Source organism: Oryctolagus cuniculus, chromosome 2 (assembly GCF_051225735.1).
Source record: "Oryctolagus cuniculus isolate XC-2025 breed Fujian yellow rabbit chromosome 2, ASM5122573v1, whole genome shotgun sequence".
NCBI classification, from domain to species: domain Eukaryota; kingdom Metazoa; phylum Chordata; class Mammalia; order Lagomorpha; family Leporidae; genus Oryctolagus; species Oryctolagus cuniculus.
Window position 1 is genome coordinate 133,217,835 of NC_142868.1, and position 23,608 is coordinate 133,241,442.

Genomic DNA, 23,608 nt, shown 5'->3' on the forward strand with positions numbered 1-23,608 from the left:
CCAAAATGCCACTGAACACAAAAGGCACACATTTTCCCAGCAGGTCAGGATGTTCTCCCTGGGGAAATCTGCACTCGACCCCGGGGCTGGGGGCTGGGGGCTGGGGGCTGGGTTTCTTGACCCTCCTAGTCGTCATCTAGAATGCAGGCCCCTTTTTTGCAGTGACACTGATCAAGAAAAGGCTCCTTCACTAACTGTGTAGACTCTAGAAGAATCTCTTAAAACAAATTACGATGCAAGCGGTAAAGAGTTCAGTGAAAGACTCCCTGTCTCCTACTCCAGCCAGGGCGTGGGTCTACTCCTTAACCTTCAGCTGAAAGTCTTCCAGGGGACAAAGTCTGGGGCACTTCCTGTCCTCAAAATAAATTATTCAAAACATGTGCAAATGAGAGAAGAAGAGAACAGAGAAATGGAGATAAGGGTAGAAAAAGAAGAAGAGAGACGGATGAAAGGATGGCCAAGTTTCTGTAAGGGATCGGGTAGGAAATACTTTCAGTTTTGAAGGCCATTTGGTCTGTTTTGACTACTCTGCCATGGTAGCATGCGAGCGACCAGACAAGACGTCAACAAATAGGCCAGGCTGAGTTCCAACAAAACATCGACAAAAACAGTCAGTGACTGTGATTTGCCAACTCCCGCTCTAGACTGTAGGAAAAAAACTCTTGCTTGCGTTCCAGCATAGAACTAGAACACTCACAACAGCACTGTTTGAAATAGTCAAATCCAGAAGTCACTTCAACAGTAGAATGACCTGTGATATACTCAAAAGGGCATGCTCTCCAGCCCCGCACGTGAATGAACTACAACCGCATACTTTAGTGTGGATGCATCATCTCAAAACCATGCACACTGTGTGGGAAAAGCCATTCACGGAAGAGATCCCACGATTCCATGTAAACTAACCAACAGAGCTAGACACATGGATCCACGGTGGAAAGAAAAGCAAGAGATTCATTCAAAACAGAACTTGTCTGTGGCGTAGCGAAGTTGTGATTGCAGAGGGGCTCAGACAAACACAGGCCTACTTCTGGTCTTCAAACTGTAACGCACAGTATATAGTCACACTCCTCAGAATGGCTGATTAAGCCACCATAAAACGTTTCTAAGAAAGAGAGAAGGAGGAGAGTGGAGAGGTGGAAGAGGAAGCCAGCGGAAGGGTTGAGCCCAGATACTCACTGAGGATGCAGCTTGTAGAGGGTCCCGTCCACGCCCACTGTCACTCTGAGAGTGTCCAGCCCCCGGTTTTCTCGTATCTTGTCTACCACGGCGGCCATGCCTGCGCCACAGAGTTGGGCTGCCCGCCGCGCCACCACAGTGCACACCTCCTTGACGATGATGCTGTCATCACAGGTGCTCTCGAGCCCCAAGTGGTGCAGGATGGCACGGACCTGGAGCAGGGCCAGGCAGTCACTGGAGCAAGAAAGAGACAGTGGGTGGTCAGCCATGTGCCACGAGAGCTCGTGGCCCCCACTCCCGGGCCTGGATCCTCTACCAGGAGTGGCTCCATGGGGGTCTGGCCCTCTGGGGAGCGTGGCCTGTGAGGTGGCTCCCGATCCCACACACTGGACCACACTGCTCTGCCTGAGAATGACAGGAACATGAAGGAGCAGCTCCCATGCCACCCTGTCCAGGCAAGGTAGGGCACTGCACCACAAAACTGAGACTCAAAACCTGTGTCTTCCATGCACTTGGAAATAGTAAAGGCAGTGCGAATGCCCAGATGTGGCAGTCCCAGCTGCAAAGCTCTTATGTCCTTTCTTTCACTGCTGTTCCTGGGTCTGCAGGAGAAGCAAGAGCTGACCAGCGACGGACTCCTGCTCTATTTCTGCTGCCCTGTTCCCTGTGGTCTGAACTCAGCTTATGCTCTATTTATGAAACAAATATAAATAAAATGGTAGGAAGAACAAACTCTATCATAGGAGAGGGGCTATTTTGGGAACCATCTCCTTGCTCATAGAGAGACACATAAACCAGAATACATTTTCTATTCACTGGTGTGAAGCCCTAGGGGCCCATTCACAGCAGCTGGCCAGTGCCTGGTCTTCCATGCCCCGAGGGTAACAGCACAGCCTTAGTAACTAAAGGGCTCTGACATTGACATCTGAATTTGGAGATTTTTCTGCTCTTGGATTGTAGAGAAGCACTGGTCTGATGAGTACCAATCCAATGGCAGAAAAATCTCCAAATTCAAAAGTCAGTGTCAGAGCCCTTTAGTAACTAAGGCTGTGCTGTTACCCTGGGCCACAGAAGACCAGGTCTACACTGCCTGACGTTTAGCTCTTTCCTCAGTTCCGGTTACCTGGTGACCACGGCAGGCAGTTGGGAACAAGGAACTCCCGGAGAACCTGGTGCTTTAGGGGGTTATCTCCCCCTGTCCATGTCAACTGACATCCTACGAACAGGCATCCATCTACCTTAGGTAGGTGGTCTGAAACCCAACAATATCACCTCGTGTGGCCTCGTGCCATGCTTAGCATGATCTTGCATGAGAATGTGACATGTGGTCATGCACCGCATCATGACATTTTGGTCAACGGAGGACCGTAGCCAGGCAGCGGGCCCATGATGTATCCTCACTGTTTGGTGATGCAGGACTATATTTGCGCCTAAAATGACCCCTATCCATTATGACCCTGGAGATAGCAATGTCTTGGCCTCGGAAGTGACCTTTGTAAAAGCCATGCCCTGATCTTCCTGGATCTGTGGCTCCGTTAGCTTTTCTAGCCAAGAGAAAAATGGAGGACGTAGTCTCACCCTGCCCCAAGCTTAAAACTCTCACCTCTCAATCTGAGACAGGAACTTGGTTTCAAAGATTCCCCTGGTCTTAAGTCGCTCTGAGATGCGGCCTCGGAAGAGCAGCCCACGCTTGGTGAAATCGATGAGGATGTTCCGGACGATCTCGCCCAGGTACATGCCACTGATCATTTTCTCAAACCTGCAGGGTGGGCAACGTTCATGGAGGTTAAACTGGAAGGGGGCAGGATGTGCTGAGACATGAAGAGGCCAGCTCAGTCATCCCAACGCACGAGAAAATCGAGGGCATGCTGACTCCTCTTAGCGTGAAAGGTAACACCACCAAGTTCACTTGGGCAAGATACCTGGTGTTCTCACATGCTGATCTGTCACCCGCAGCCAAACTGATGGTGGCGCACAAGGCCCACAGGGCTCCCTGGAACTGTCCCACCTTCCTGGATCATTTCCAAGGCCTACTCCCAATTCCTCAAGAGGAAGCACACACACAAACCCCACCACATTCGGATGCCATCTTAATCCCTAACTTCACTAGACATTTGGCATGCTTTCTTCTGGGCCTATCCAGCACAAATCAAATCACTAATAACAACTGTAGACTCCTTGTCCTGGCTACTGGAACCGAACATGACCATGCCAATGACTTGAGGGTCTTTGGCCCAGCACAACACCATTCAAAAAGTCAAGGTTGGGGCCGCCACTGTGGCACAGCCAGTTAAGCTGCTGCCTGCAGCACTGGCATCCAATATGGGTACTGGTTCCAGTCCTGGCTGTCCCACTTCTGATCCAGATCCCTGTTAATGCAGCTAGGAAAGCAGCAGAGGGTGACCCAAGTGCTTGGACCTCTGGGAGGGGGAGACCTGGATGGAGTTCCAATCCCCTGGCTTTAGCCTGACTCAGTCCTTGCTATTGCGGCTATTAGTGGAGTGAGCCAGCAGATGGAAGATCTCTCTCTCTCTCTCTCTCTCTCTCTCTCTCTCTAACTCTGCCTTTCAAATAAATCAATTACTCTAAAAAAAAAAAAAGTCAAGGTCTCCAGTTTCAACCAAGATCCCGCAGCTACCCACCATGTCTTGCCCCAGCCTGCTTCCTTCTGTAATGCTGCCTACCTGGCACCTATACCTTTGTAGGCTGGGACCGCTACTCTAGATAAATGTTTTGCAAAGTGCATTCTGCAGAACTAGGATCCCTAATTAATGCAGTTAGGAAACACTACAGGTTACTTTTTTTTTTTTATTATTATTATTATTTTGACAGGCAGAGTGGACAGTGAGAGAGAGAGACAGAGAGAAAGGTCTTCCTTTGCTGTTGGTTCACCCTCCAATGGCCGCCGTGGCTGGCGCACTGCGGCCGGCGCACCGCACTGATCCGATGGCAGGAGCCAGGTGCTTCTCCTGGTCTCCCATGCGGTGCAGGGCCCAAGCACTTGGGCCATCCTCCACTGCACTCCCGCGCCACAGCAGAGAGCTGGCCTGGAAGAAGGGCAACCGGGACAGAATCCGGCGCCCCGACTGGGACTAGAACCCGGTGTGCCAGTGCCGCAAGGCGGAGGATTAACCTAGTGAGCTGCGCCGCCAGCCACAGGTAACATTTTCCTAATGAAAAGTATGTTAGACCTTCAGGCATTGTCTCTGAGCTCAGACCCTCGTCCCCACCATACGTGGAGCTTTGTGACACCGGGACTGGTCCCCTGCTCAGTTCTGACAACAGAGGACACTGGATGCTAATGGATGGAGGAAGAAAAGATTGACTCCCACCTGCACTAGCAACACCTCTTCACCCTGGTAGCAGCAGGTGTCTGCCCTTCCAATTTGTTTTCCTCACAGTCCTGGCTATGGTGCCTCTCCCACCTGCTCTCCCAGCCTTGGGGCGACAGTTGCTGCCTACACCAACTAAGTCACAGCTTCTCGTGTGCACTTGACAAGAAACCTTCCCAAAGCAACCTCCTCTGCTAACCCCGCAAGAGAACGAGTTATCTCGGGAAATGCTGACACAGAAGGTCTGATGGCTGTTCACCATGCAGTCCTGGGATGCAGGATCCACACGAGCTGGGCGCCTACCTCTGCTTGCCAGGGTTGAGGGAAAGCTCATCCACAGCCACGTCGAATTCTGTGCGGAAGTCGTCCAGGCACCCGTTGTCCCCGAAGGCCCCCCACTCCATGTTGATGCACATCCGCCCCTCGTCCCCGTCCACCAGCTCCACGTTACGCATCTCCTCCATGTAGCAGGCATTGCTGCCCGTGCCTGCCAGTCAGAGAAGCGCGAGCCCTGCTCAGCCCTGGCCTCCCGCCCTCCTGAGTCCCTGCATCCCCACACAGAAGGGCAGTCCGGTCCTCACCAACGATGAGGCCGACTTCACAGTGAGGGTCTTCGTAGCCACAGGTCATCATGGTTCCCACGGTGTCATTCACCACGGCAACCACGTCCAGGTCAAACTCCTGAGAGGACAGAAGCACAGGCCAAGGCCACCAGTGAGCCCCCGACTTCCAGACTTCTCCAGAGATTTACATGACTGTAATGTTTCAAATTCTTATTTTGTTCACGTCTGCTCAGATGTCACCTCCTCAGAGAGACCACCCCTAGCCGTGCTGTTCAGGTGCTCCTCCCCAGCCCACCCACTCTTATCTGCTCACTCCCACCCAACTTCATTGCTCGTCACAGCCCTGAAGAGCACCTGCCACTGGGCCTTGGGGTTTATGTTTACAGAACAAGACTTTGCTGTGGCCACTCCTGAATCCCCAGGCCAACAGCAGGGCTTGACACGGAGGGGACACTCAATAATTATGCAGTGAATTAGGCACTTCCTCCCCCTCCCTGACCAGTGCACCTGTCCTTAATGCTCCCCTCCGTTTCTGAATGCATTTCAGGCATCAAGGAGATGCCACGTCTCTCACCTCTCGCCGGTGGATGGCTTCCTTCAGCAGGCTGACTACGTCCTCGCCCTCACAGCCGGATGCCTTAAAGCCTTTCGTCCACTTGAGGAGGATGCTCTAAAAACCACACGTGGGCATGGACAGGAAGTCAGAGAAGGGTTCCCGAGTCATTCCCAGGGGCCCGGCTGCACTTCCAGCTTTCAACCTCACGCACGAGGAGTGCTAACCCCACTTCTCAGGGACATGCATGGGTTTACTGAGCGCCTTCTACACACTGCTGGGCTAAGCATACAGATCACGTGTGTTGCCTCATTTCACCCTCACAGCCAGCTTGTGGAGCCTTCATCACTATCAGGCCCACTTCATAGGTAACTCAGGTTCCAGAACAACTTACTCACAGTCTCCAGCTTAGGAGAGAGGAGCAGGACCCACCTCCAGGCCTGCTGCTGATGAATGGGCTCATAAGCACCATGCAAATGTCCCTCTACACGTGTCTCCTTCACTGGGCACTCTGCCCTATCCCTGTCCTTTAATAGCACGCAGCGTGTCTCTTCATTTTCAGATTCCTGTGTCTATGAGCCTTTTTTTTTCCCCAGAGGAATAGAGACCAAGAGAAAGAGGAGGAATTCTCAGCTGCTAGCTCACACCCCTAATGCCCAGAACAGCTCAGGCTGTGTCAGGTTGAAGCCATGATCCAGGAACTCAATCCAGGTCTCCCATGTGGGTGGCAGGGACCCAACTACATGGGCAGTCCTCTGCTCATCAATCTCCAACAATGCACATTAGCAGGAAACTGAAATTGGGAGTGAAGCCAGGACTTGAATCCAGGCACTCCAATGTAGGATGCACACATTTCTTTTTTTTTTTTTTTTTTTTTTTTGACAGGCAGAGTGGACAGTGTGAGAAACAGAGAGAAAGGTCTTCCTTTGCCATTGGTTCACCCTCCAATGGCCGCCGCGGCCGGCACGCTGCAGCCGGCGCATCACACTGATCCGAAGCCAGGAGCCAGGTACTTATCCTGGTCTCCCATGCGGGTGCAGGGCCCAAGCACTTGGGCCATCCTCCACTGCACTCCCGGGCCACAGCAGAGAGCTGGCCTGGAAGAGGGGCAACCGGGACAGAATCCGGTGCCCTGACCGGGACTAGAACCCGGTGTGCCAGCGCCGCAAGGTGGAGGATTAGCCTAGTGAGCCGCGGCGCCGGCAGGATGCACACATTTCAACCCAGCATCTTAACTACCAGGCCACACACCCACCCCTAAGCAGGGTTTCCGCTGTAGGATTTCCCAAAACCTTAATAATACCAGTGCGCATAGGGAGCTGAACTCTAAGGGGAGGGAGAAGGAGGAGGCGTTCATAAAACTCAGTTGAGCAACTTGAGGGTCAGTGTTCCAGGGACGCTGTGGGACACGCTGGCCTTTCCTCATCACAGGGGTGGGCTCCTCTGCTCTGGCCACCTCTACCCGCATGGCCTTCCCCACACCGGCCAGGCCTGTCTGCCTTTCTTCCCCATCACCTCCGTCCTCCGCCTTGTTCCAAGGGCTCCTTGTGGGCCCCAGGTGCATGAGCAGATTAACGTCTCACTGCACGTCCTTAGGGATTCACCTCCTAGTGGTGCTGTGCTCCAAGCAGCAGCTCTCACTTCCAAGCTCGCTTCTTATCTGTAAGTGTCTAAGGCAGGAGCCAAGCCTTGTGTACCCAGCAACTGCGTCCACAGCACACACGCCAGGCACCTACAGCAAGCATGCGGGCAGCTACAGAGAGAAAACGGCTTAGATGACGGTGTTCGGATATCTGCCACACCAGTCCTCAGCCCACACCCAGGCATCGCCCCTTCAGTTCCCTTCCACTTCTCAGTGCCCTCGTGCCGAGAACCATGTCCTTGATCCAAGGCCAGCTGAAGGGGAATGAGAGGCAAAGGGGAGACTAGGGAAGAGCCAAGGCGTCCGCACAACAGGAGGCAGAATGAACACGTCCTGATCCTGTGAAGAGGGCCTGCAGCAGCATCATGGCGAGCATGGACTCAGGTGTCAGGAAGCCAGAATTGAAATCGCAGCGTGGCCGCGCCCAGGCTGTATACAAAGGCCCTTTGTCGTGGCTATGAGAACCACAGGAGATAAAGGCACATAGGAAGTCTCATGAAGTACCTGGTACAAAGTAAGTGCTTGGGGCTGGTGCCTTGGTGCAGTGTGTTAAGCCACTGCCTGCAGCACCAGTTTGAGTCACTACTGCTCCACTTCCGAACCAGCTCCCTGCTAATACGCCTGGGAGAGCATCGGAGGATGGCCCATGTGCTTGGGCCCTGACACCCAGGTGGGAGACCTGGAAGAATCTCCTGGTTCCCGGCTTCAGTCGGAAGCCATGGCAGCCATTTGGGGAGTGAGCCAGCAGATGGAAGATTCCCCCCCTCCCCTCCTTTTGCCTCTCCCTAACTTTCCCTTTCAAATGAATAATTAAATCTTTAAGGGAAAAAAAAGTGCCTAGAAGATGTAAGTTGCTAATATTTTAATTCACATGATCGGCACCCCAAAGACTGCTACAGCTGAGCCAACCTACCTAACCGCCACCGGCCTGGACTGAGTCATTCCCACCAAGGGGTGGCTCCTTCCTCCTGGCCGCTGCCGCCCTCTCCTCCCTGCTCGCGGCTCAGCAGTCCCCAGAGCACACCGGGGAGGGCCGTTACCTCGTCCAGGCTGTTCTGCTGGCACGGGAAGGAGAAGGTGAAGCCCAGCGGCAGCGACACGCCCTTCATGCCCATGTACTCCAGGAAGTCGGCGATGCACTGCACGATGTGGTCAAAGAGCTGCAGGGCCAAGTGGGGGCGCTCAGGGAGGGGCTCCGGCCAGGCCAGGCTCCCCCCACAGGGTCTGCATCCAGAAGAAACGCAAGCCTGGGCCCAAGACCGGCCAGGCCAAGGGTGGGCAGACCGTGCTGACCTCGAAGGCCAGAAGTCCACCGGGGCCTGCCAGAGTGTGCGCGCCTCACCTCATCCCCCGTGCCGTGCATGACCTCCTGCGGGATGGAGTAGATCTTGTTGTGCATCTCCACGCCGCGCCGCTTCCCGTTCCGCACCCGCACCAGCAGCACCCGGAAGTTTGTTCCTCCGAGGTCCAAGGCCAGGAAGTCTCCTTTCTCTGGAAAAGAGACCCAGAAGGTGGTGAGCTGGGGCATCCCCACCTCACAAGGGCAGACTGCCGTGTCGAAAGCCCCTCCCCTGGGGGAGGGGCCCCTCCCCAGCCTTGGGGGTGATGGGCGGTGAGCTCCACCTAACAGTGAAGATCCCCTGGGCCAGATCCCTGCTGGATCCTTTGAACGCAAGTGGAGGGGCTCCAGAAGTCAGACTGAGCTCAGCAGAAGGCAGGGGATGCTGATCTAGGACGCTTAAAGCCATCCAAACACACCATTCCTGCCAAGTCTGATGCCACCCTGTTTAGATTCTAGGATACTAGGACTCTAGCAGAGCCCAGATCTTTAAAGGAACTGGAAGGGAAATTATTTAAAATGAGCAACACCTCCTCTGCTGAGCAAGTACAATAGGCTACACAGTCCTCATCCAATCCCTTAGCAGCGCTGCAGGAGATGGATCTTATTCCTTCTTGGATGACTGAGACCTGGCTGAGCTAGGGTAAGTCACTTGCCTGAGGCCACACAGCCAGAACAGGGTTCAGCAAGGGCCAAGTCCTGGCTGCTGCCTCAGGAACCCGTACCCATTGTGCTACATCCACCAGCCTGCTCATGGGTGGTTCCCTTAGAATTGCAAGAACATCATTTCTTTGCTTACAAGATCTACACAGGGACTCAGATACTTCTGTACAGGGCCAGACACCATGAGCTTTGTGGGCCATTCAGTCTCTGCTCCAGCCACTGATTACTGCTTCAGTGTTGCCATCAGCCACAGGCAATGTACCCATGAACAGGCACAGCTGTCTTCTAATAAAACTTTATTTACAAACACACACATGAACCAAATCTGACCCTTGGGCCGCGGTTTGCAAATCCAGAGAAGGCTCTGAAAACTGAATTCTTGGGTGTGAATCCCTACTCTGACATTTTCTAATTGTTTGAACTTAGGCAGGTTTCTTTTCTGTGCCTCAGCTTCCTGCCAAATACAGCAGCTTGTTAATAAACAAAAGGAGGCGTTAATCTTGTTACCTTAACACAGATTAAGTTGGACCCACAGTGAGAATTCTAAAGTACTGACTGCTATGACTGTCCGTTGGAAACCCTGGTTGTGTTTATCACACCCTGGAATCCCCCACTAACATAGCTGACGGAACCTGTTCTGGTCTGAACATGCAACGAGAATGGCCAACATCCACACCAGTGCAAAGGCACGCCCAGCACACCAGGCGCAGGCCTGCCGCGCGCGTACCTGTGCCGTCGGGAGTGGCACACACGTAGGTGGGCAGCATCTTGACCGGGGCCACGGCGTGGGTCTCCTTGCTCAGGCCACGCTCCATTTCTAACTTCATCCTCCTCTTCACCTCCAGCAGCTGCTCGTGGCTCAGCTTCAGGGCCTCCAGGGTCTTCTGGCGGGCTCGGTGTTGGTCAGCCAGCCGGTAGGCCACCGCTGTCACCATGGCCGCCCCTTTGCCACTGCCATCCTCGGAGCGGAGGAAGCGGACATCACAGTCGGGCACCAGCCTCCGCACGGCCTTGTGAAGACGCTTGGCGAAACTGCAGTCGCCCATGCGGGACAAGAGACAGGTGTCCACGGTCAGAACCGACAATGCATTTTCTCAGCCCAAGAGCCCCAAGGCACCTGCAGGAGCAGATGCTGCCCTGACAGCCTCTCCCCAACTTTTCCCACGGCAGGGGTCACTGTGTAAACATGCAGATATTCAGCTGGGGTCACCCTACTCTGAACGTAACTGTCCCCCGAACGCAGTCACACAAGACTTCCTCTTCCTCACCAAGCGCCTCTACCCAACATGGTAGAGACCCCCTCCCTGCTGGAGCCGCCCAGTGCCATCAGTTGATTCTGACACCACCTACTTTTCATGCTCCATCCCTCATTTCGTTAGGTGCTACCTGGGAAAGACCCAATATTGGAAAACTTGGAACGTTCTTCTGGACTTTGGTCTCACTTCTGCCCATGATCCCAAAAGTATGTGAGCAGCAAAGGGTAACAGGTATGTTCAGCAAAAAGTCTCCAGGTGGCGGCTACTTTGAGCCAGGATCTTGCTCCCGGGGCTGCGGGCCAGCAGCCTCCCCGGCGCTGTTAGAGAGATGCAGGGTGGCGAGCTGACCCCAGACATTCTGAGCCAGAACCTGCCTCTGAGAACCTCAGAGCGTGCAGGCGGAAGCTTCTGAGGCACTGGGCTAGCAGACGGGAGCCTTCCAGGTCTCAACCGGAATGTGAACATTTTGGCATATGGGGCCCGAGGGATCATGGTGGGAATAGGACAGTCTATACTGAATACCAAAGCCCAGCAGGGGCGGCAGAAAACCAACTGGGCTGTAGTGGCCCTGGACAGAGGACCCAGCACCTGCAGGGACGAGCAGGAATGATGACAGAGGGACGCACTGGGAAAGTGTGCAGCAGCTAGGGGAGCTCCATGTGGGGCCCACGTCACGTGCAGTCTTCAGGAACCACCACCTCTCACGTCAGGGCTGAGACCCTCAGACTCATGCTCCATAGTCCACCCACCCCAACCTGGGAGGCAAAACGGAAGCGGCCTGCCCGTGGGGTCCCCCCGGGCCCCAGGAGGCTGACTCACTGCGGGTGTTTCTTGTAGACAGAGCCGTCGACCCCGATGGTGGAGCGCAGCCGCTCCTCGCCCTTGTTCTCCTTGAGGCGCCGCAGCACAGCCGCCAGCGTGGCCGCGCACAGGCTGGCCGAGCGCGTGGACACGATCTGGCAGATGCGGTGAGTGGCCACGCAGTCCTCCTGTGTCGGGTCCAGGCCGAGCCGCACGAGGACCTCCAGAGCCTTCTTGATGCCATCCTTCTCCCTGGGAATTGGAAAGATGGCTCGTGAGCATGTGTGGGCACATGGGCTTGTGGGTTTGTGAGCTCGTGGGAGGGAGGCAGGAGCTTGCAGGACAAGCCCTCAGCTCCAGCAAACTCCAGCTCCCAGTGAGGGCAGAGTCCCTGTCACTGCTCAGCCCACCACAAGGGAGGGACAAAGTGGAGGAGGGGGCACAATACAACATGGCCACCCTGAGGCTCCTCTCCTAGACACACACACACACACACACACACGCACACACGCAGAGTCACACACACACAAAGTCACACCCTCAAAAAGCTGCCCTATTACTCCTCCTGCTGCCTTTGCCTCCAGTGAGAAAAACTAGTATTTCAGGCCAGCGCTGTGGCATAGAAGGTTAAGCCTCCAGGCATCCCACATGGCCGCAGGTTCAAGTCCTAGCTGCTCCACTTCCAATCCAGCTCCCTGCTGATGTGCCTGAATCCAGCTAGTGTCTGCCTGTTTCCTCTCTAGCGCAGTCAGAATCTCTCTGTGCCTTCAGACAGCAGTGCAGGGCCAGTGCTAGCATGCTGAGGGAAACTAAACACCTCACGAGTTAGGAATACTTTCATCCACTTGGCGGTTAGCAACAAGTAGACACAGTTCCCTGAAGAGTTCCATCTTAAGGCTTTTGAATGGTTTGATTGTTCCGTCTGATATCAAAATCACTTCCTCTCTGCTCTCTGGTCCCTGAAATAGTAGGACCACTTCAATCAGGCCTGACTGTTGGGACATCATTAACCACAAAAACCAAAGTAAAGCCACCTGCACTAGCACCCCAGCCGGGCCAGAGTCCTTTTTGAAAATCACCTGTGGGGAATTTTAGACGTTCAGGAGAAGGAAAAGGAGACATGTGCTTATGAGTCATTGAGGGGCCATCTTTCACGCCCAGGTCCCTGCACACTGAGGCCAACCACTCCTAGCACCTGAGCCAGCACGCTCCGAGAATGGACACCAGTAAGGGAAGTGAAGCCACAGGGCCCGCCATGATTAAGGCTGTGCAGCGCCCTCTTGTGGCCCGTGCTTGCAGTGTCCAAGGCGAGCATCCACTCCCATCCCCCAGTTGCCCGTCCACCCTTCCTTAGCCCCAGTGGGAAACAGGTGGGGGATGGGAGCTTACCCTTCAATATCAGAGACATCTTTAGTCTCAAAGCGGCCTGTGGTAAGGAGTTCTGGGCTGAGTTTTCCCCCGAAGAGCAGCTCCTCCTTGGCCATCTTCACAAGGATGAGCCTGACCAGCTCCCCCATGTACATCCCACTGATCATCTTCTCAAATCTGCACGGACATACAGACCAGAGAACTAAAGCCCTGTCAATGAGCTCTAACCTTCCTGTGGAAGCAAGATGCACACATGTGAAACTTCAACAGACAATAGAGGTTGGAGGACAAAGAAGAGTTCACGCGGACAGCACAACCCAGGAATGAGACATTGGGCGAAGTGACAGCTCAGGGGCCTACAGGAGCTGGCTGGCTTGGCCTTCCCTGCAGGCTTTGACCTACCGGGCCTCAAGCGGCCAAATCAAACAGCATCCAAGGGGTATGGAATATTCCGTTACAGTCTGAATTCTGGCTAAAGTGAGTTAGGGGTAGGGCGGTGATTTTGAAAATTCTTCTCTAGCTATGAAATGCTTTTTTAAAAAAATCTTACGTAGAACCCCAATATTTATTTTTAAGAGAAAAAAGTCAATCAGATTGAAAATGGGGCATAGGCCTAGCAACTCAACACCTCTCACTGCCCTCCACCTGCAGTCCATTTGTGGATTCCTGAGAAATTGGTTTCCAAACCACCCAGGGCCTGAGGATGGTGGGACAAGATGATAAGGCAAGCAGGGATAGGTAAGAGGCAAGGAATAGCCACTGGTCCCCAGGATGCAAGGGCAGCTGGCGAATTTAGTTTTTCAACACCAGGTGACACTGTTGCCTTCAGACGTTGGTCTTTTGGCCAGGACTATGTGACAGAGGAAACCAAGCCCTGGCAAAGAAGGGACATTTCTGGGTATCTCAGGAGGGATCTGGTTCTCAGAGAGCAGAGACTCCCAAGGCCTGCAGCCTTGACCAGGACAGGTTACAGCCGGGAGAGCCGGAGCAGGAGAGCGAAAGGGACTCAGCATCACCTAAGAGAGAGGAAACCCAGGCCGTCCGGCAGGGACCTGCTCAAGAACAGGTATGGCAGCTCTAGGGCTAAGGACGGGCTGGGGAAGCGGCTGGGAGCACGGGCACATCTACAGCACTAAACACATGGATGCTGCCTTCACCAGCAAGGATCTCAGGTGTCTGCTTGCACATCTTCTCCCAGGAAGCCGGCTCTCTGACAAGTTAGCAGAGGCCCCAAGGCCAGTGGTGCTCTCAAGTGCCGAATTTTTAAATACTTTGTTCTTGTCAACATTTGAAAAATATTTAGAGATGTATGGGGGAAGGCGAACTGTCTGTCACAACATCAGGGTTACCCAGCTGAAAATTTGCTAAATGAAGGCATGTCAAAGTTCATGTAAAATGCAATTAAGAGGGCCGGCGCCGCGGCTCACTAGGCTAATCCTCCACCTAGCGGTGCTGGCACACCGGGTTCTAGTCCCGGTAGGGGCGCCGGATTCTGTCCCGGTTGCCCCTCTTCCAGGCCAGCTCTCTGCTGTGGCCAGCGAAGGCATTGGAGGATGGCCCAAGTGCTTGGGCCCTGCACCCCATGAGACCAGGAGAAGCACCTGGCTCCTGCCATCGGATCAGCGAGGTGCGCCGGCCGCAGCGGCCATTGAAGGGTGAACCAACGGCAAAGGAAGACCTTTCTCTCTGTCTCTCTCTCTCACTGTCCCCTCTGCCTGTCAAAAAAATAAAAAATAAAAATTAAAAAAAATTAAAAATGCAATTAAGAGATAAGTCTACTTTGATGCAAAAAAAAACAAAAATGAGGAATTTGCAAAACATGTGTGGAAAATGCATAGTATGGAAAAACTACATGTGGATTTCAACATGGGGGGGGCACCAAAATAAACTTATCTTTTAACTCCATTTTCCGCAAACCTTTTGAAGCCCTCTCATATGTCCTCTGAGCCTTTGTCTCTTCTGAAGACAAGCCAGGGATGTGCTGCCAACGTCTTCCTGCCAGTTCTGTCTCTGGGCTTTTCTAAGTACACATGGCTCCTCCGAATGACTTGGGTGTGCCTCAGCAAGGGAGGCAGGCAGAGAGCGAGTGACTTTGCTGCTCATAAAGCTCTCGTCACCCATAGGAGACACAACCAGCATCTTCTAAGAAAGAGTTCAAGTGCACAGTCCCACATTTCAACACATGAGAGAAGCTTGTGACTTAAAGAGGAAGAAAGGCCTGTCCTGTATGGAAAAGGATTAGCCACTGCCAACCTTTACAGGGTAGTCATTCACCTCCAAGAAGACATCTGTATTCAGGCTTTCCTAACTTCGTCATAGCAACAAGAAGACCAGAGTGGTGCATTGCTCAAAATGCTTTTGCAACTGCCTTCAGAGTTTGCAGCAATCCGGTTTTAAGACCTTTAAAAGGGATGTTTGGCAGATGTAAGGGTGAAATAATGTTTTGTAAGAGTCAAAGGTGACTAAAAACCAAGTCCGGCAAGGCTGAACAGTAGAGCACTTGGGGTCCAAAATGCTGGGGGCCCTCATCCGATCCGGGTCGTGATTGGGCCACAGTCCAGGGAGGAGGCCAAGGCAGCTCCTTAGCCAGCCTCTCCCTAGGCCTTGGGTCTGCCTGCAGCAGGGGCAGGAAGCCTGGGACTCCACTGACCAGTAACTAGGAGCCAACTGCCAAAGCCTTGTCCTGTAGACAGTGGTGGGATGGGAGCTACAAAAGATGCTTGAGATCCTAATCTTGACCGTCTTTACATCATTTTCTTATGTGGCTCAGAGTTTCATGGAAAATTTACACAGAGGGAGGACATCGACACTTGGCTCTGTTTTCTAGAGCTCTCTCTGTGAACTGTAGTCACAAATATTCCATAACCGATGGGTGCCTTATCAACCTTTTGGGGATGTTACACTACAAAGGAAACATGGAAACCATCCCCTGGCACTGGCCATCCCCCAACCTCAGCTCCCAAGCCCAAGCCCTAAGCCCAGCCACACAGGAAGAGGCTACTCACAGTTGCTTCCCAGGGTTCAGTGAGCCCATGTCGATCTCGTGGTCAAACTCGGTGCGGATGTCATTGAGTATTCCGTCGTCCCCAAAGGCCCCCCACTCCATGTTGATGCACATCCGCCCCTCGTCCCCCTCCACCGTGTCGATGTGGCGCATCTCCTCCATGTAGCAGGCATTGCTGCCCGTGCCTGGCCAAAGCAAGATGCCACTCAGCACCCACCAGCACCTTCCATTGCCAGCGCCTGGCCTCCCTCTGACACCACTGTCCTGAGACTGCCCAGGAGTCTCCTCCCCAGAGTCCCAGTGCATCCCAGTACAGGGGCTGGTCCTTTCCTGTCCCCAAATCCACAAGTCCTGCCTTAGTCCTCCAAAGTGACTGTACAAACTATCACAGGTCCTCCCTCCCTTTCCAGCCTACCACCCACTGACCAGAGCCCACTCACCTACAATGAGACCAATCTCACAGTTCTGGTCATCATAGCCACAGGTCATCATGGTCCCAACTGTGTCATTCACCACGGCCACAATGTCAATATCAAAGTCCTGTGGGAACCATCACCATCACAGGGGGTTTCAGATGTGAAGATGGAAAAAGGCCAGCAGGCACACAGCTCCAGGGCAGCAGGGCTTTCCCCGCCTAACCCAGCCAGGAGGGTCAGAGCTAGAACTCTGGGTCCAGATCCGGTCAAATGGCTGGAATCACTGCCCACGTGGCTTGGCCAACACAGAGGACAATTTCCCTACCAGCAGCCCTGGAGTCTACGTTACAGCCAACACTGCACTAAGACAGCCCATCTTCCTCTCTCCTCCTCCTCCTCCTCTTGTCTCTCTCTCCCCTTCTTCCATAAAAGCTTCATCTTCCCTCCCTGTCCCATTGCATTCTCATGTCAACAGCATCCCAACTTTCTTACTTGAAATTGCTATCCAAGTCTTTCTCAGGTGAAGAACTAAAGGGTTTTCCTTGCACTGCCGCTAAGATTACTCAATCGCTGGGATCATCTAGAGCCTCAGAAGCATCCTATCGCACACAAGACTACCGGTGAGCACAGCAGGCACAAGAGGAAAGGTCTCCTGAAGCTCCATGAAAGCTTCTTGCACCAAGTATGAAGACAGACAGGGAAAGACCCCAGCGTGGATGCAGAAGTCTGCGGACCCGAGCACCCCCACCCCACTCACCCCTCTCCGCTGGATGGCCTTGCGGATCAGAGCCACCACGTCTCTGCCCTCCACTCCACTGGACTTGAACCCCTTGGTCCACGACACCAGGAAACTCTGGAAAAGGATCAAGGATTGAACATTGATGGTCACAACTAGAAACTGGGGCCGTAGCCCTCAAATAGCCACCATGAGCACAGACTTCGGTCACTGGGCTAAACGAAAGGCACTGAGCATGCGTGTTACCTCCTGACCAGCCCAAGGACAAGAAACTCACGCCCCAGCAAAGACCAGGTAAGGAGAGAAAATGCTTCACTCCTTCATGATTTACTGGCCCCAAGAAGGAGCAAGAGCAGGCTATTGAACTACCAAACACAGATACTTCTATAACCACCTCATTAATTCCTCAAATGTCTTTCTTCCAAAGGTCTTTATCACAACACTTTGAATTAGGAGTGTCCCTATTTCTCATTCCTGTTTCCCCAAGCAGGAGAAGGAGACTGTGTAATATATGTGGAGGGCAGGGTATAAGAGCACCTCATTTCTGTGATACTTGGTCATCATCTCCCCCGCCCCCAACACACACACACACACACACACACACACACACAGAGTCACCCAGATGGACAGAACTCTCCAGATTCAACCCCCTTAGGGCACCACTGACACCACAGCAGCATTTGACTCAGGAGTCCACCCCAGCCTACCCAGCCCCAAGAACAAAGCAACAGAAGGGTCGGAAAACCCATCTTACCTCGTCAAGTTTAGTCTGGTGGCAGGGGAATGAGAAGGTAAAACCAAGAGGGAGCTTCTTGTCTTTGATTTGCAGCTTGTCCATGAAATTAGCCAGGCATTCAGCAATGTGGTCGAACAGCTAAGGGCATACAACACAGAAAGATGAGCAGGGAGGTGCACAGCACGGGGAGCGAGAGCACGGGCTTTGGGCTCAGAAAGGAACTAATAGAATTTGTGCCAGATCCATTTCTCCTTTGAAGACTTTGTTCACCGGAATGACACTTGGACCTGTCCTCATGGGGTGACCAAAATGATTAAGTGAGTCAATATATGTAAGTCAATATATACAGCTAGAGGTCGTATTTCTTGTCTTCCACTTAAAGCACTTATCCAAATCACTGTGAAAATCCCCCTGTGAGGCCGAAGTTAAGCAGACAGTCACAGCATCCCAGAGGGGCCCTATCAGAACCCCCGACACACAGGCCTAGCTGCTTATCTTACCAGAAACAACAGCCGGTCTCATGGCCCAGAAGTGTTTTAGCACTCTGTCCCTTGTGATCAGGGGAAGCAATGGGACATTCTCCTGTTGCCATCCTATAAACCAACTTCAAAATAAGTAACTTTCATATCCCTCCCTCCCCTACATCTTTGTGAGAAACTAATCTGGAGGCAACTCCAAGAAGTTATCTTTGGTTTGGAAATGGAACACCCCCAGCAAGTCTGCAAAGAGCACGAGGTGTGATGGGGCAGCCTCACAACCATGACCACAGGGAGAAAGACCAGCAGCCCTGAGCCCCGGAGACAGTGCAGTCACAACAAGCCGGGCTTTCGGCTGGCTTCCTTCTTGCCCACTTGGATCCCAAGAGAATCTGATGGCCCTCCAGATGCTTGGAGGTTGAGGCAGGGGCACTGTGGTGCAAAAAGTGAGCAGAAGCTGAAGACTGAGCCCATTCCAAGGGCCAGGTGGATCAGGTGGCAACACCTGCAAGGCAAGGGCAGCGGGGGATGGACGAGGACCACTACCCCTTTCCTCTCCAAGAAGAAGCAAGGAAGATTTCCCTAAACCAAATATTCTCAAATGCAGCCCTGGGCCAGCACCACCAACACCATCACCTGGGAAAGTCTTAGAAACACAAGTAGAAATGCCCTGATCTACTGTAGGCCCAGCAATCTGGTAACAGAGTGTATCTGCATTGACCACGGAACTGAGAAGTCAGGGGAGGGAGGCCTAGGGCTCCCCTGACGCCTGGAGTATGAGTGTGGGGAGCAACTGGGAGCAACTTGGACTAGACTAAGTTACTGGAATTAAGACTTATTCTATGCATCTGCTCTCCCACAATATGGCGCTGGGAGAGGAGGAAACAGCTTCTACACAGCTGCCTCCAGTTCAACCAATAAGCAGCAGGATCTGCTCCTGATTGGAGGAGAGCAGCATACTCGGCGTGTGGGTAGCAGAGTTGGGATTGGTGGAAGAGGACTATAAAGGAGGAGAGAGACAACATGCACCAGGAACATCTAAGAGAACATCTATCTGAAGGAACACCTGTGCAGCCCCCGAGAGAGCCGGCCGGCGGTGTGCCGCTCCCCCGCGGAAGTGGGGAAAGTGGCAGGGGGAACCGCCCTTCCACGGAGGTGGAAGGGACGGTAGCCAACCCGGGAAGAACCAGCAGCAAACCCGGGGAGGGCCGAGCAGACAAAACAACAGCGCAGGGTCCTGTGTCGTTCCTCCACGAAGAGGGGGAGTGACATAATGGTGCCGTGACTCGGATATGAAGCCTAGGCAGGGTTTAGTGTCGTTCCTCCACGAAGAGGGGGAGCGACATATGAGCAGCAGGAAGGATCCGGGAGGACAAGGCCAACCCAGTCTGGAAGGTGGCCAGTGCTACTGGAACTTCCTGGTGGATTCTGCCCTTCCGTCTGATCAGGTGCAAAACGAACCACAGCTGATGCTGAACCACAGCATGCTCAAGAGCAGGAAGGATTCCCAGCAAGGGGCTCGCCAACTCCCTCAGGCAGCCGTGCCTATGACACATTTAGCTTTATATGTAAATGGGATTTCTAGAGAGACACGCAGCAAGCTCTGCTCTGCTCTCAGGAAGTTGATGGAAGGTAGATTATACGATCTGTTAAACAAATTCCCAGCACCTTCTTCCTGGTACATTACAAATGTTTAATACAAATAGTTTCTGGAAAGGAAGGAAGTTACAGAGGCTTTGCAGAGACAAGGGTCATCATTGGAGGTTCAGGGCCCTTTAGAAGGAAGAAAAGCACATGCTTTCCACTGGTCCACTGCCCACTGCACTCCCAGCAGGACGAGGCATGGAAAGAAAGGCGACGGAGATGCATTAAATACTGCCCTGCCCAATACAGTAGCCACTGGCCACCCGTGGCTATTTCAATTAATTCAAATGCTCAAGGATTAAAAATGTAGCCCCTCAAACCCAGTAGCCATGTTTCAAGTGCTCCATGCCACAGGTGGTCAGTAGCTGCTGTGTTGCCCAAGGCAGCTCCAGAACAAACCCTACCCCTGCACAAAGGCCTACCGGCCAGAGCTGGGTTCAGAGAATCCATCCTCTTTGTACAAGTGGGCAGGAGGAGACCACCAGCTTCCTCGCACGGGAAGACTGTCTCCTTTTCTGTTTACTGAGGACCTAAACATAAGCTGCAGGGAGGAACAGCTAACACCTTCCTACCATAAAAAGGCTCAAAGGGCAGCATTTTCTGAAGCTAGCCAGGTTTCCTTTTCCTTGTTGGTCTGAGCACCTGCTCGCTTTTAAAGCCCTAAGTGGCCGCCAGCCAGGTTTGCCATCCACTGCTCTCAAGTGGAAGTCAAGGTGCCAGCGGACACTTACCCAGAGGTGCAGTTCTTCAAACACTTCCGCAAATTTGGGGGATGGTGACTTGGTCTTAGTTTGAACTATGTTTTTAGAATCTATCCCTAATACCCCAAAAAGAGGAAAATAGCATCAATAATCACGCCACTGAAGTAGTCTCTTTTCCTAGCTTTTTCCTAGTGCTTTTAGGCATAAAGTATTCCTTTTCAGGGTAAATGGACTCTTAGTTTTCTTTCTGTTTCATTTTTATATAGCATTTCTTCCCATTTACTCAAAACCTTTCTCTTATCCCAGCAGTTTTGGTGTTTGTGTTTTTTTTTCCCCCCAGATGGTCTCAGGTGTTTGATTTTTTAATTTGGACTAAAACACTTTGTTAATGTATTCTTGGGGCAGCATTGTGGCACAATGGGTTAAACTGCCACCTGCAACATCAACATCCCATATTAGGCTGTTGGTTCAAGTCCTGGCTGCTCCACCTTTGATCCTGCTCTCTGGTAATGTGCCTGGGAAGGCGGCAGCAGATGGCCCAACTGCTCGGGGCCCTTGTCACCCTCGTGGGAGACCCAGCTGGAGTTCTAGGCTCCTGGCTTCAGCCTGCTCCAACCACGATTGTTGAGGCCATTTGGGGAATGAACCAGCATACATGGAAGAGTACTCTTGCTTTCTCTCTCTCTCTCTTTCTCTCTCTCATTCTCACTCTGCTGCTCTGCTGCCTCTCAAATAAATAAATATTTTCTTAAAAAAAAAGAACTGTATGCCATCTATCTAGGTGTTCTGGGAGATTTTTTTAAAGATTTATTTATTTATTTGAAAGTCAGAGTTACATAGAGAGAGGAGAGGCATAAGAGAGAGAGGTCTTCCATCTAATGGTTCACTCCCCAAATGGTCGCAACGGCCGGAGCTATGCCAACCCGGAGTCAGGAGCTAGGAGCTTCTTCCAGGTCTCCCATGTGGGCTCAAGGACTTGGGCCATCTTCTACTGCTTTCCCAGGCCATAGCAGAGCTGGATAAAGTGGAGCAGCTGGGACTCGAACCGGCACCCATATGGGATGCTGGCACTGCAGACCACAGCATAAAATCTGGGAGATTTTAAAGTTAAGTTTTTCAGGGAAATTTGTACTCAAATCTTGAATATCTGAAAGAGATTCTCTTCTGGCTTGGCAGAGACACACCTCATTGCCCACAGAAGCCTTGAGTCCTTAGAGGCTCTGGGGAGGGCACTTCAAGGGCTGTGAGGTACCAGGGCCCTGTGTGTTGCTGAGTGTGGACAATAGGCCCTGGGGTTGGAGTGAAAATGCTTGGAGTGTGTTGTTTCCAATAAAGCTTGGCTCCTCCTAACACATCAGCATCATGTTGCTAGTCCCTGACAAGCACAGACAAACTTCAAGGGCTTTGTGGTTTGTCTTGCTTACTTGGTTCTCAAATATTTGTAATCCGGAGGGGTGGAGCCTGGGACAAGAGACAACAGGAAGAAAAGGTGACCACTTCCCTCTGTGCTGGGGGAACAATGCAATTGCTGGCCACAGAGACAGATCAGAAGAGGCAATTAGAAGAACAGACAGAGAGCCCTGCAGGAAAGCAGCAAGAGCTTAACCCGCATCCTCTCCTCTATCCCCACCGAGTCTAGGCTACTCTCCCTCTTTACAGAGGAGCACACTGGCTCTGCTGAGGGCACCCCTCCCCCCCATCCAGCATCACACAGCTAGACTGCACAACCTCTTCACTAACCCAGCAAGTGCAGGTGTGAGGGAGGCAGCGGCACGCCTGTCTCTTTCTGTCCTTTCTAACACTATACTGGAGCCCTGTGCCAATCTCAGTAGGACTCTAATACCCCCAGTTCCAGGGACTCAGCCTCTCTTCTGCAACTCCAGCATTTAAACAGGCTCACACTCAGGGGCACCCCCCCAAAGACAAATAAATGCTCTAAAAATATCTCCCTCACATGCTCCACTCATGGCCAGAAATTCCTTTCCCAGGAGTGGTCTGGGGTGGTGGAAGGGGACAGTAGACCAGGCATCAGTGGGCTCCACCTCCCCCAAGCCCTGAGACCCAAGACGTGGCAACACTAGGAGTGCGTCCTACTTGGATTTCATGTATCTCCAGCATTTACTCTTTGTATTACTGAGTACTCACTGGGCGTGAAACACAGCAGGAATAAGCCAGAGCTCCAGCCCAGAGCAAGGGTTTTCAGCAAGTGCCTACCCTTGGACCAACCACAGCTGCACAAGGCACAGAAAGGACATCCTGGGAAGGTTCTGGAAGAGTGACGGCCACCCTGAGAGAGGGGCCGTACCTGGGTGCCACTGCCTCTCATGATGTCCTCGGGGATGGCGTAGATCTGGTTCTCCATCTCCACCTTCTGCAGCCCATTGTCGGTTACTTTCACCCACAGCACACGGAAGTTGGTACCTCCAAGGTCCAGAGCCAGGAACTCCCCGTGTTCTGCAGAGAAAGGAGGGGCCTCGTTGTTAGTTTGGGGAAAGCCAACAAGGCCAAGAAACAGGTCATCTATGGGAGACGGGGTAGCCAATGGGTTTACTTTTTCTCAACATACATTGAGGTATGGTCTGATCTTAGTGCTGAGCACTTTCATAATTCACATAAACAAGGAAACAGCTTCACCGTCAATGGTGAGGCACTCGCTCATCATAAGAGTCTTCCCTGGTTGCCTTCAGCAGGTCCTCATTGAACTCAGGGGCCAGCAAGGCCCTGTGCCAGGAGCCCACGCCTCTACCTTGTTCCTCACCCACCCAGAATGCCCAGCACACTGCTGCAGGCCTGTGGGCCCCAGGCCTTCTGCCAAACTGCAGTCACTGAACACTACTTTTGAATGTTTGCAAACCAAGATGGCAATGGTGATGGAGTGATGAGGTCCAGCAGGCTAGAAATTATGTGGTCCAGCAAATAAGCCAAGCAGGTGACCCTAGAGGGTCCCAGGCTTATCAGCATGTGAGCGAGTGAGAGGATGCTGACCTGAGAGTATGCAACAGCCGCCCTGCTGTTCCACTCAAGCGAGCCACAGAGCTGCAAGGCAGCAGCAAACAGGGACATTGAGGCTCCAAAAAAGTCCCACAGATGCAAATGGGTGAGATCTTCATGAGTCCCAGGAAGGTAAGGTTCCTTCCCATCGGGAAACAGCAGGGACAAGAAGCATCCAGAGTCCGGATGATGATAGGGCGGCGAGAGGGAA

The 23,608-nt window shown here is 52.8% G+C and overlaps 1 protein-coding gene across 4 annotated transcripts in view; it reads right to left on the reverse strand.

Annotated features, from left to right (window-relative positions):
* Positions 1 to 23,608, reverse strand: part of HK2 (hexokinase 2) — a 61,843-nt gene that overhangs the window by 3,261 nt on the left and 34,974 nt on the right. For all 4 annotated transcript variants that reach the window (XM_002709709.6, XM_089326225.1, XM_089326226.1 and 1 more), the window contains exons 3-17: positions 22,712 to 22,860; positions 17,604 to 17,723; positions 16,871 to 16,966; positions 16,138 to 16,237; positions 15,699 to 15,882; positions 12,715 to 12,870; positions 11,344 to 11,577; positions 9,996 to 10,300; positions 8,609 to 8,757; positions 8,307 to 8,426; positions 5,646 to 5,741; positions 5,090 to 5,189; positions 4,812 to 4,995; positions 2,780 to 2,935; positions 1,177 to 1,410 (exon numbers count right to left, since the gene is read on the reverse strand). In XM_002709709.6, the coding sequence (XP_002709755.1) occupies positions 1,177 to 1,410; positions 2,780 to 2,935; positions 4,812 to 4,995; positions 5,090 to 5,189; positions 5,646 to 5,741; positions 8,307 to 8,426; positions 8,609 to 8,757; positions 9,996 to 10,300; positions 11,344 to 11,577; positions 12,715 to 12,870; positions 15,699 to 15,882; positions 16,138 to 16,237; positions 16,871 to 16,966; positions 17,604 to 17,723; positions 22,712 to 22,860 (2,383 nt within the window). The remainder of the gene's footprint in view (positions 1 to 1,176; positions 1,411 to 2,779; positions 2,936 to 4,811; positions 4,996 to 5,089; positions 5,190 to 5,645; positions 5,742 to 8,306; positions 8,427 to 8,608; positions 8,758 to 9,995; positions 10,301 to 11,343; positions 11,578 to 12,714; positions 12,871 to 15,698; positions 15,883 to 16,137; positions 16,238 to 16,870; positions 16,967 to 17,603; positions 17,724 to 22,711; positions 22,861 to 23,608) is intronic.